At 38.7% G+C, this 12,908-nt stretch overlaps 1 protein-coding gene across 1 annotated transcript in view; it reads right to left on the bottom strand.

The window, feature by feature from the left end:
- The window catches only part of POU2AF2 (POU class 2 homeobox associating factor 2), a 32,202-nt gene extending 23,089 nt beyond the window's left edge, over nt 1–9,113 (bottom strand). Inside the window, exons 1-2 of the mRNA XM_054592254.1 lie at nt 9,104–9,113; nt 1,124–1,233 (exon numbers count right to left, since the gene is read on the bottom strand). Of these exons, the coding sequence (XP_054448229.1) occupies nt 1,124–1,233; nt 9,104–9,113 (120 nt within the window). The remainder of the gene's footprint in view (nt 1–1,123; nt 1,234–9,103) is intronic.
- Nucleotides 9,114–12,908: the final 3,795 nt, after the last annotated feature.

The raw sequence follows: 12,908 nt of genomic DNA, 5'->3' as shown, positions 1-12,908 counted from the left end.
GATGCTGACATTCAGAGCAGACACACTGGAAGAACCAGTGTCCACTGTGTACCAGCCCTTGTGCTGGCTGTTGTACACATTGCTCTAGTTATTTTTGGCCATCTGCTCTCATGTCATGCATCCAGCAATGCCTGACAGATATGTTTTATTTTACCTCAGAGAATAATGATTATATACCCATCTTGATAGTCAAATGTTATTTCCATTCTAGAACCATTTTTATTTTGGAGAATTGGGTGTCACTACTTAAACATTTTAGGCACAGAGCATAGCTATTTATGAAGACACATATGGCAGATAAGGGTTTAGACTTAAGACATCTACTAGGATTCATCCTTTGTTTTTGAATTTTTATTAAATTTATTGGGGTGACATTGGTTAATAAAATTATATAGGTTTCAAATGTAAAATTCTATAATACATCATCTGTATATTGCACTGTGTGTGCACTACCCAACGTCAAATCTTTCATCACCATATATTTGACCTCCTTTACCCTTTACTACCCCTCCTCTGGTAACCATCATACTGTTGTCTTTGTCTATGAGTTTCAGTTTATTTCCCACATATAAGTGAAATCATATGGTTCTTGACTTTTTCTGTCTGAATTATTCTGCTTAACATGATATTCTCAAGATCCAGCTATGTTGTCGCAAATGACTGTATTTCATATTTTCTTATGGTTGAGCCCTACTTGGATTTTAATACTTGGACTTGTATGATACAGAGAGGATTCTCCTAAGTTGTCTCTATCAGGTTTATAGTAAGATGGAATAAAGGTCAGCTTTATTTTCACCAACAGAGCCTTTGTTAATTCATGACTGAGGGGAAGTAAAAAGTCAAGACACATTCTTCTTTCATTGTTTCTAGCTGTAGTAGTCAGCCAGTAAGTTCATAGAGCTCTTGGAATGCTTACATGCTACTTAACAGATGTGCCAGTGTTAATAATGGTAATTATATAGTAAGTATCCAGTTGAGGGAAGGCTTTGCGAACCAGATATCAGATTCAAGAGGTGACAGGTTGGTATGTAAATAAAGGAAGAGGAGAGATAACTAACCTTAATAGAAGATATACCTCCCAACCCCCACCAAAGACTTCAGAATGTATTATATTAAGACTTACATTAAATCTTGAGTTACTTGTCTGCCTGGATCGTTTTTCTGCCAGTAGGTCTTTGACGGTGTGCTTCACTCTTACACCTTGATATACTCGTTTGCTGTAGTCTCCTGGAACTTAAGAAAATAAAATAGTAACAATGTGGGTGGAGTAATTAGGTTAACCTCTAGAGGGATGTACTCAGAGTTGATAATTGTGATGCTAATTTCTTGTTAGAATGATATATTTTTTTTTATCCTCACCCAATGATACATTTTTATTGGCTTTATAGAGAGGGGAAGGGCAGTTGGGGAAAGGGGTGGAGAAAGAGAGAGGGGGAGAGAAACAGAGAGAGAGAGAAAATGGATATTAGAAAGAAACATTGATTGGTTGCCTTCCATATGTGCCCTAATCAGAAATTAAACCTGTAATCTTTGTATGTACCCTGACTGGGAATTGAACCCACAGTCTTTTTGTGTGAGGGATGATGCTCCAACCAACTGAGTGGCCAGGGCAATAGATTTGAATTTGAAGTGGCTTCATTAAAAATCATTTAGTCTTATCTCCTGGCCTTAATGGAAACCCATCCAAGCTCTGATTAAGTGAAAGAAACACTATTCCATCTTCTATACAACAACTGTTCAAAGGAGCCTCTTTTTTATATTCTGGTTTGTCAAAATTTACTCAAGGAAGATTTAAAATGTATGCTTTCATCACATGATCAAGGATTGGATGCAACTGGAAACAATGCTTCTTAATACATGATGCAAAAGTTCGATTTGCATGATTCAGGTTACAGCGCGACAGTATTCCTGCCGCATTGTATTTCTACCCAATGTGGGTGAACAGGTCAACTGCACTGTTTTAGGAAGGTTATGCTCTCAAGGAGACAGTCATTTGTTTCTGTATGTGTTTTTTTTATGATTTTTATTTTTAAAAATACAGTGATTCAACATGAGGATCTGCTGCTTTGAAACAAGGACATGGATAAGGGAAGAGTCATTCATTCATTCATTTATCAAATACTTACTGAGCACTTACCACACGTAGTTATTGAACATTTTATAATGTTTGACAATGTACATATATTATTTAATTTGAATCATTTTACAGAAGATGCTGAGGTCTGGGGCTAAGTTGTCTGCCAAGTCTCATAGCTACTAATAACCAGACTTACATCAAATTGTAGCTCTAAGTTTGCTAATAGAAAGTTTGCTATTTTTACCCTGATGAAATTATAGAGAGATAACAGGCTATAGAGAAAATATTCCCCCAATATTCTGAAACTGGCAACATTGCTTTTGAGAATGAGTTCCTTGTCACTAAAGATGATCAAACAAAGACAGGAGACCCTTTTTTGTTTGGATTATTATAGAAAGTATTTAAGCACCCATTAGTAGTTAACTAGAGGGTTATAAGACATTTTCTAACTCTGATATTGTTGTTCTGTAGAAAGTTGAATGGTTTTGATTCATTGAGGTGTTGCTGGCTTATCATCAATTTCAGCAGCGCGGACTTCCGCATCATGTGCATGGCAGAACATACTAACATGTATATGTATTACGTATATAACCAAAATATTCTCCAATCTGGTTGAATCTGCAGGTGGTCTAGCATGTATGTGACTATGAGTCAAATCTCATTACAAAGAGAATGAAAAGAAGGAAGACAGGAAGAAGCCAAACCCAAACCAGAGGCAGAGTGATGAGCCGGTGCGCAGTGCTGCGGACCGGGGCCAATGCTGCGCCGCCGCGCGTTAGTCACTGGCTTGGGAAAATCACGATTGTTCGGCCTCATTTTCTTCACCTGTAAAAGGGGTACAATCACTCCATAGCTGACTTCAGAGTTATATAATATATGTATAGGAAATGCTTTGAAAACTACCAAACTTTATACTAAGTGCCTATGCAAAATGAAGGAGAAAAAAAATCTAGGTTCCAAGACAATGTATTATCAAATACAAATAATGCCACACATAACCTGATTTTAGCAAAACAAAATTATTTGAATGGTCCCTTGGGTCCAATTTTGACAGGGTTTGGACTGTATATCTTTTAATTAAAATAGCTTGAAGTATACCTTTCAAATCAGCTTCAAATTTAAAGCTTAATGACCTTATGGGGTTTTTACCCCCAAAAAGAATCTAAGTGTTGCTCCTAGAATTATGTGAGACATCTTATCTTTCAGAAAAGCTTAAAGCTATATTTATTCATCAATTATTTATTGGATGTTTTCTGTGTCAAGCATTGTGCCAGAACTGGGGATATGGAAGAATACGCTGTCAAGTGGGAGGAGAGAAACACTTAAGAAATAATTATAATGCAATGTACTAAGTACCACAAGAGAACTATGCCTAGGGTATTCAGAAAAACGCAGGTTGTGTCAATTCCTGTGTGGGAGGGAATTAGTGAAGGCAAGGTGCCGAGGCCATGGGTGTGTGGAGATGGAAAAATGGGCAAGAACATTTAGGCATAGAGGACAGACAGCACAGGCAATGGCTGGAGGCAAGGGCAGAAAAGTGTGTGAGGGACGCTGTGGCAGGCAGTGCGCCTGGGGAAGTAAAATGAGAAGGACTCAGTAGTGAAGCTTCTTGGGCGAAGCAGCGTGGACTTTATCCTGTCCTGTCGACGCAGAGGTCACGTTGCAGGCTGTTGAGGAAGGGAGCATTGTGGTTAGATTTACATTTTAGATAGACTTATCTGGTAGCTCTGTAAAGGGTAGATTTAAGAATCCCAAAACCACAAGGAAATCAGGCAGGAAGATTCTGGAATTATTTAGGCCAAAAGTAATGGGGTCTGAATAGTGGTAGATAGGAAAACAAGGAGCAGATGAGCCTGGAAATTATTTACTTGTGGGAGAGAAAATTCAAGGGTGATTCTCTAGCTTCCACCATGGGTTTGGTCTGAGTACATAAGGTCAGAGCCACCGTGCTGTTGATGGTGATGAAACCAGGAAAGAGGATGAGATCTCTTGGGGAGTGTTTGAGAGGTAGAGTCACAGGATGGCAAATGTAGAAACAATATGTTTTAGGCACATTGGAACAAATAAGCCAGGCCATCCCCAAGGGCTGAGAGGATCAATATCCTGGCAACTCTTCTAATACCGATTTCTGAAAGGCTGGTTGGGAAGCTCTGGGCTAAACGGTTAAAGATGAGAAAACCTGGGAAACATCCTTGTTTGGAGGGTTGTCAGAGGAGGAGAGAACACTGTGAAGATGAAATGGCTGAAGAAGAACTAGGAAAAATCAGGGGCATAAGATACCACAGAATTCAGGGGAGGAGATTTTAAGAAAAAAGGAAGAAGTATGAGATGCAGCAGAATGATCCAGGAAGATAAAGACAGCCAAAGCACCCATTGCTTCCCATTGCCTTCAATTTAGCAGCTGGTGTTAGACTGTATCAGTGGCAACTTTGGACATATAGAGTAGTTAGAACCTTGTTCTGTGTTACCTCTGACCTCATCTCCTAAAACTCTTTCCTTTACAGATAATAATGTCAAGGAAGAGGTGGAGACAGGGAGGGAAACGACTTCTTGAAGTTTGAATGAGAAAGGCAAGCAAGATATTGGATCAAAACTAGAGAGAACTACAGTGCCAAGGAGAGATTTATGTTTTTATATTCATTTATGTTCTTATGGATGGCAGAGTTTTGAGGATATTTAAACAGGACAGGCGAAGGGACTTAAGATTTAGGAAAAGAGGAAGAAAATGATGGAATGACGGTTTGAAAAGGAAGAAAGAAATTGGGGTCAAGGGCACAAGATGGTTCTCAACCTCTGAGACTGGAATAAAGAAGAGGGGAGAGGTGGTGGTTGAGTGGTACGCACAGTGACCAAGACCCCTCTCGTGCCCCTAGAAGCAGCCGGGTGTAGGAGGACAACTTAAGTATCCAATATAGAACAAAGTAAAGGTCAAAGCCAGACAGATGAGTCAAAGTGAGAATACACACCGGTGATCCTCGAAGTGAGATCCCCAGACCAGCAGCAGGAGCAGCAGGAAGAAACTGAGACATGCAGATTCTCAGGCCTTCCTCCTGATATACTGAATCGGAGACTTTAGGGGTAGGGGGCCCGGAAATCCATGCTTTAAGAAACCCTCCTGGTAATTCTGATGAGAACCACAGGTAAGTGTAAGAATAAGGACTTTAGATAAGGTTCCAGTGGAGGTGGGGCCACCTCTAACACAGGCATTCCTGGCCAGGCAAAAAGGGGAACATTTGACTGGTTGCTGGCAGGTGTGGACTTGGGTCTGAGTAGGAAGGGGAGGTGGAGATTGAAGAGGTCCAGGCTAGATCTTTTGTGTGTTTGCAGAGAGTTTGGCTTCACCTTCTTTTTCCTCCTGAAGGGGCTTTTTAATTGATGATTTAAATCTGAATGATCTATTTATACTTTATGCGTATGCCAAAAAGCCTAGAGGAAATACACCTATTCTAAATAAGTTTAACAAATAACCACATAATCATGAATAGAGGGATAAAGTTCATGAGTTGGCAAATAACCAGATCAATACTTCTGAGGTTTTGTCATGAAACAATCTGTCTTATGTAGCAGTTGGCACTGACTTGGTGCAAAGCATGGGACTTTTTGCCACAGGAGATGCAAAATAACTTTAGAACACACAACAGATGTCCTCAAAGAGATTTTATTTTAGTGAGAGAAATAAGACATTTGCATGTGAAAGAGTAGAGAATGGGAAGAAGACACTTTTGATTGTTGATGAATGTTTTGTGGAAAAGGATGGGACTTCAGCTGGATTTTGAAGGGTGTGGATGTTTAGGAGGAGGGAGAAAGGTATTTTAGACATCAGGCATGGCGGGAGCAAAGGCAGAGGCAGGGAGGAGTGAGGCATGTGTTGAAAGGGTAAAGAACTAATGTAATTATGGTGGCTTAATCAAATAAAATACCTCATATATAGGACAAGAACTTTGACCAGGATTAGAACTGTACATCTAAGAAACATCATTAAAACTATAATAACTAAGGCTATGAAAATGCAGTTCTTCACGGAAGTCTTTGTAGCAAAAGAAGAATAGAAATCCAAGCACTGGGTATCAGGAGAAGGCTACATTCTGGTGTTTGGAGGTGTTGGGTGGGGCGGGGAGCGGGGGAAGGCGGAGGACAGGGAAGTGGGGTGGGAGAACCAAGAGAGAGGAGAGGTCAGAAATGTAAATGTGTGATGTACCATCAGGACAGCACCCGAGAAATGAAAGGGAGGGGGAGGGCTGAGAAACAGAAATCACCGGTGGGGTCAAGGACCTGGAACCTAGTAGGTGCCCAGCAAGCACTTGAGGCATAAATAAAATGCCTTGGAGAAGTTGAGGAAAATGAAGGCCCAGAAAGCCCGCAGGGTTTGGAAAGGCGCACATCATTTTTTAGAATGTGGGAGAGCAGTTTCATTAGAGATGGCAGTGGAAGCCCTCCTCTGGTTGTGAGAAAACAGGGGCAGTGGGGATAAACCATGTTCTGAAGCAGTGGTACCAAAAAGCAAATACCAACATTTTATGCAGCACTCAAAGTGAATTAAAAAGAATTTTAACTAAGCAATGGAACCTCGTACAAATTCTTTAGACTGTCAACTGGAATATTCTTCCTGTTTTTGAGAATTCTGAAAGTGCCTTAACTCTCCCCGCCCTCCTTTTTTGGAGTGCAGTGATATTTAGAGTTTAAAAATGTTACCAGTTTCCCTACTCCCAAACATTATTTTCCCTGTACATTATGTCTGTTTAAGGACTCCACACCTGCAGAAATCAGGAGAGGCTTGAGTTTTTATTCAAATACTCTAGATACAAACTTGCATTCAGATCAGCTGTTGAGAAAACAGACACGTCTTTCCGGAGAAAAAGCCCAAGCAAATTTACTAATAAGAATCAATTTATCCTTTAAAATTTGGAAAAAAAAAAGTTGTTCTGTAGTGTGATGTGGTGCTGTGTAGTGTTGTGTAGCAAGGTGTATGCAGCAGATCTTCTCAGTTACATCCTCTCCTTGTTCCTGTTTAAGTTGCTGAAGAATTTGGCCCCTAGTAAATGTAATGGTACTGTTATTTTAATATTGCTTTGAAAATTAAACATTTTTCTGCATAAAGTCAAATTCATATATTTTGAAATTGAATATTTAAAAAATTCCTAAACTGTTTTTAGTTATTAAATATCAAATACATTTATGGTGTTTTTGAAGCACATTCTTATTTTATTGTTTTTGATGACATTCTCTGGAATACATATTCTTGCCTTAAGATTTTGAGTTTCCAAATAGGTTCTTACTACATAGGTAAGGGAATAAAGAGTTCAAAACAAGAGAAAATCTTGTAACTCTAGAAAAGAACAATTCATACTTTGAATTATATCATTAGACAATGCCAGAATTAAGATAACAGATGATGTCTCCCTGCACTGTAGACCTTCAAGGTATGGAATATAGGCACTCCCTCACCCAAGAAAGAACAGGATGAAAATCCTAAATCATCTGTTATTGGTGGACAGCACCCATGTTGGTTCTATTTCTCTATCTGTCCGGGGAGCGCCAAGAATGAGGTCTGGACAGGCCAGTGACAGTACAGTGTGTTGTTGAAGCATCTGGCTCAGGTGCCAGCCCTGGCACTGTGGATGCCCCCTCCTCATGCTGCTAACCCAGCTCCGCCGGCCTTGCTGAGGAGCAGAGCCCCCTCCCGGGGGCAGCAGATACCCACGTAGGAATAATAGTGTTAGGTCTACCCTATAAGAGGCTCAGCAGTTGTGGTTCCACTTCTGATCTGGGAAATTATATCATATTCATTTTATTATGGGAAACCTCTAGGAGAATACAAGGAATGGCACATTCAGCAAGTTGTAAGTGTTCAAAATATTCATTATTAAGCAGAAAATAATATATACTGCATATGAAATCTTAAACTGGAAATAGCATCCAAAACTTTTAAAGAAGTGAAGCCAAATTAGTTAACCTGCTAGGATTTTGTTGAAGTTTAGTTTGCCCACAAAGCAGGCATCTATCCATAGGCCTTCTCAGTAGCCACCCCTCTTTCCTGCCTTCTAAGCCCCATAGCAGCTGTATTGGCAAATCTAACATTTCTGTCAATAACCAATTACATGCTGCAGAACACAGATGCTTTTATGGATCTTGTTGTCTTCTTATCTTTTGAGACCAGACTTTGAAGGGCTGTGGCATTTTTAAAAATATTAGTTTTTCTTTCAAGGTACTTTATAAAGATTTTTTTTGAAATACTTATCATTATTTATTGATATTTAAAATGCTAATTTTTAATCTCAAATTTGGGTTTTACTCTATGCTGATACTAATATTTATATCTTCAGAGTGAACAAATGGAGAAAGACCTATATATAGTTTGACTTCATGAAATAATGACTCAGGTTCTTCCTTATCTTGTGCGTGTAGAAAAGCCTTAGCTTAAGACCCCAAAGCAAGCTGCATGAATAAAAGATAGTTCAAGTTCTATATATATATATATATATATATATATATATATATATATATATGTGGATTCTCCTCTTGCACTTTCCTTATAACAAAGGGCTTCCCAGAAGTCATTACATTTACCATAAAATTTTAGTAGACTAGAAAGAATGCTTTAATATCCAAGTCCTCATTTTATAAAAATAATGTTCAATGGGCTTCATCTTTTAGAATAAATACCAATCTAAATTCAATGCAGCAAAAGTAAATCAACAATTAGTAATCAAAGGTGAGTAGAATGATAAAAATGTTACCAAGAGTTCTTAACAGTTGGTCTCTGGTGTAAGTTTTTATATTTTTATATTTTTTAGCCAGAGTTAAAGATATTTCTTCTTGTTCTTTGCTTCAGTTATGACTTTGTGATGTCAAAAATAAACATTAGGATTATTGAAAGGCTTTTTCTGTTTTTTTTTTCAATCGTTGTTCAGTTACGGTTGTCCCAGTTTTTCGCCCGTTGCTCTCCCCGGCCCCGCCCCCCTTCTCCCTCCCTCAGTCCCCTCCCTGAAAGTTTAAAAAAAAATTTAATAATTGACACTGACTCACCACTTTCCATTCTTGGTGATTCTGGTGAATTTCCTTCTCAACAGCAATGTAGGGTTTCTGGTAAATGGCGTATTTTCCTTGATGAAGGGTCCTGGTCTCCTGGAAGGTCAGCCTGACTCTGATGGGAAAGGCTTCTGTACACGGTAGTGATGCTTCTGAATGAGTTGCTTTAGATTTTATTAAATGCAAATCCTCTGGTGCCTGTTTCTCTGCAATTTGCATCCCCAATGTAGATTATATATGAAGGTACTGTTTTCCTCCCCAAGGAGATTTTTATTCAGTAACAATGAGTTTCCATCAGGAACACACCCTTTTAAAAGTTTATTATGGAAACAAGGAATCCTTATTTGTCTATGAATAGCAGTGACATTTTCTATCCCTTTAATTTAGAGTTAGGTTTTAAAAAACAGTATGCGTGAAAAAGAACTGTAGGAAATATAGGTACTATGCTTGTAATACTTAGATTATAAATACGTGATTTTAAAAAGCTAGGTATCTTTCAGAATCCAGGAAGATGTTTTTGTATAGTAATAAAAATAAAAATGAACATCATTTTAATATAATAGAATAACCTTTTTGTTACATTCAAAACATAAATATATGATCTAGAGCCGAGTTCCCAGCCGGGCGGCCCACCGGAAGCGCTGGCCGAGCTGGCTCAGAACGGCTTGCCCAGCCCCGGCCCCCTCTTACTCTTTTGAACGGCGGCCCAAGATAGTTGTATTTTTAAGCCAAACTTCCTGCTGCTCTTAAAAAAGAGTCTTTTTTAATAAAAAATATGAACAATAACATGAAAATAAATACATATATATTCAATTATCAATTGAACCTATAAAACAAAATAAATGAACAAGCAGAACAGAAGCAGACTCATAGATACAGAGAACGTTTTGATGGTTGCCAGAGGGGAGGGGGTTAGGAGGGGGTTGGGAGGACTGGTGAAAACGGGGAAGGGATGAAGAAGTACAAATTGGTAGTTTCAGAATAGTTTTGGGATGTTAAGTACAACACTGGGAAAAGAGTAAAAAATATTCTAAAAACTATGTATGGTGTCAAATGGGTGCAAGATTAAGCAGGATGACCACTTAGTAAGTTATTAATATCTAATCACTGGTGTGTACACCTGAGACTAATAGAATAATGTATGTCAACTGTAATTGAAAAATAAAAAGGATTTTAAAATGGGAAAAGGGCCTTTTTGGATGTACAGTCATCAGTGCGAACTCCTGTAAGGCAAAATTTAACAAAATAAAATTTTAGGTACTTTCTGACACTTCTCTCATTCATCTTTAACCGCAATTGCTACTTAATTTTTGGTTCTGTCTCCTGCTCCTGAACAGAGTTAGTTACTGGACACCTTTCTCATCCCTCTGGATTTGTGTAACACTTGGATTTCAGGGTTTCAAATGGGTATCACATAGTGGTCCTCCCACCTGGTTCTGAATCACATGTGTCAACCACCTTTTTTTGCCAGACATACAGGACATTTACAAAATTGTAAAACACTGCCACCCTTTTTTTCAGTTTGGAAAACATTGTTATTTTTTATTATAAGTTTATCTCTGTCAATATGTAATGGTTCATTATTGTTATTTTAAATGAATAATAAATATTTTTGAAATTCTTAGTTTCAATTTTTAATATAATAAATATATATTAGTCAATTAATTTTTTAAAAAGTTTTTATTTATTTTTTGAGAGAGGGGAAAGGAAGGAGAAAGAGAGGGAGAGAAACATCAATGTGCGGTTGCCTCTTGTGTGCCCCCTACTGGAGAACTAGCCCGCAACCCAGGCATGTGCCCTGACTGGGAATCAAACCTGCAACTCTTTGGTTCACAGGCCTGCACTCAATCCACTGAGCTACACCAGCCAGGGCTAATTCATTTTTAATTTATTTATATCTTAATGTCATATTAAAACAAAGCTCTTTGGGGTCCTCAATAATTTATGAGAGAGTAAATGTGTTCTGAGACCAAAAGTTTTGAAACCAGCCCTCTTGGAAAAACACTTGTAGTTTCTGGGGTGTTCTAATGTGCAGTCAAATTTGAGAACTTTTTGTCTCTGCTTCTCTTACTGATAGAACAATCTTTCTCGTGGATGCTGCACTTCTAAAGGAAATCCCTGCCCTTCCCGCCCGTGTGATTCTTTTTTATAATTGAATTTATTGGGGTGACATTGGTTAATAAAATTATATAGGTTTCAAAGGTACAATTCTATAATACACCATCTGTGCATTGTCTTGTATTCATTATCCCAAGTCTCCTTCCATCACCATTTATCCCCCCCTTACTCTTTTCTATCTCCTCCGACTCCCCTTTCCCTCTGGCAATCACCATACTGTTGTCTGTATCTCTAAGGGTTTTTTTTTTTTTTTTTTGTAATCTCTTCACCTTTTTCACTTAGTCACCCTCTCTTCTGACAGCTCTCAGTCTGTTCTCTATATCTATGAGTCTGTTTCTATTTTGTTTGTTAGTTTATTTTGTTCATTAGATTCCACATATAAGTAAAATCATATGGTACTTGTCTTTCTCTGACTGGCTTATTTCGCTTAGCATAATATTCTCCAGGTCCATCCATTCTGTAGCAAAGGGTAATATTTCCTTTTTTATGGCTGAGTACTATTCCAGTGAGTAAATGTACCATAGCCTTTTTATCTACTCATCTACTGATGGACACTTAGGCTGCTCCCAAATCTTGGGTACTGTAAATAACACTGCTATGAATATAGGGGTGCATGTATTCTTTCAAATTAGTGTTTTGGGTTTCTTCGGATCTACTTCCAGAGGTGCAATCTTTATCATGCATGTGATTCTTAATAAATACTGAAGGTTGAGGGCCCCTGCTCTAGCTATAACTGATAACTCAGTGGTTTTCAATATTTAGTACCAATGCGACCCTATCCACGTAGTTTGTACACTTAGCAAGGTAATTTCAATGGCCCATTTCACTGTTTGTCTTACTTGACTCTCTGTAATGACACTGATTTCATACTGCTTTTCATTCTGGTTAGTGGTTTGCATATTTATCCTCCCAACGAGAGTCTCTTTCTTCTTCTCTGCATCCCCATAGCACTTAATTGTGTCTATGGGGCTGTGCACAAAGTAGGTCCTCACGAGAGCAGGCCATGCTTAACCCTGCCATAGGGCCCATCAGAGATGATGGTCTCTGGGTAAGAGCAGCAGCACAGAAAAGATAAAGCAGAGCAGAGGGCGTTCCATCATTTTTCACGGTATAGAAACTCTACGAGTAAAACTGCTTTCTCTTTCCACAAACTGAATACAACACTGAAGAGTTTGTAACCATTGCCCAGTAGCTGGTCCTGTAGCCTAGACTCAAAGACATGATGATTTCCTAGGGGAAGTTTGATGAAGAAATGTCCAGTACCCTGCAGAAGCACTGCAGATGTTAAATGTCATGGGAAGAGCTGAAATGCATTGAAGCTGAGAAACTGATTTGCAGAAGATACATTCCTCTGTTTTAAATGACCCTCTAGTACACTTGTTTCACTTGCAGAGAATTCCAGAATTGTTTACATAGAATTAAACATATTTTTAAAATCCCCTGAACAGGTTGTTTTCACACAATAAGGAAACAAGTCTTCTGTAGATTTGAGTGGATGGTTGTTGCTGGAAGGATGTGGGTTGGTGATGAGGGTTGTCTGCTTTGCTTCAGCTGCTGGTGGGTTCACAAACATGGCACACATGCAGCCAGGCGGGCTGTTGGGTCATGGTAAGGTATGCTGATGGTCTGGGCATCCTGTTGAGGGGGAAGCAAGGGTAGGTTTGAGTACAGTAAACACAAATCC

Source organism: Pteronotus mesoamericanus, unplaced genomic scaffold (genome assembly GCF_021234165.1).
Source record: "Pteronotus mesoamericanus isolate MK-2021 breed Mesoamerican mustached bat unplaced genomic scaffold, CSHL_Meso_final scaffold_36, whole genome shotgun sequence".
In the NCBI taxonomy this organism is placed as follows: domain Eukaryota; kingdom Metazoa; phylum Chordata; class Mammalia; order Chiroptera; family Mormoopidae; genus Pteronotus; species Pteronotus mesoamericanus.
Note: the sequence above shows the minus strand (reverse complement) of the source record. Positions and strands in the feature narration are given on the sequence as shown.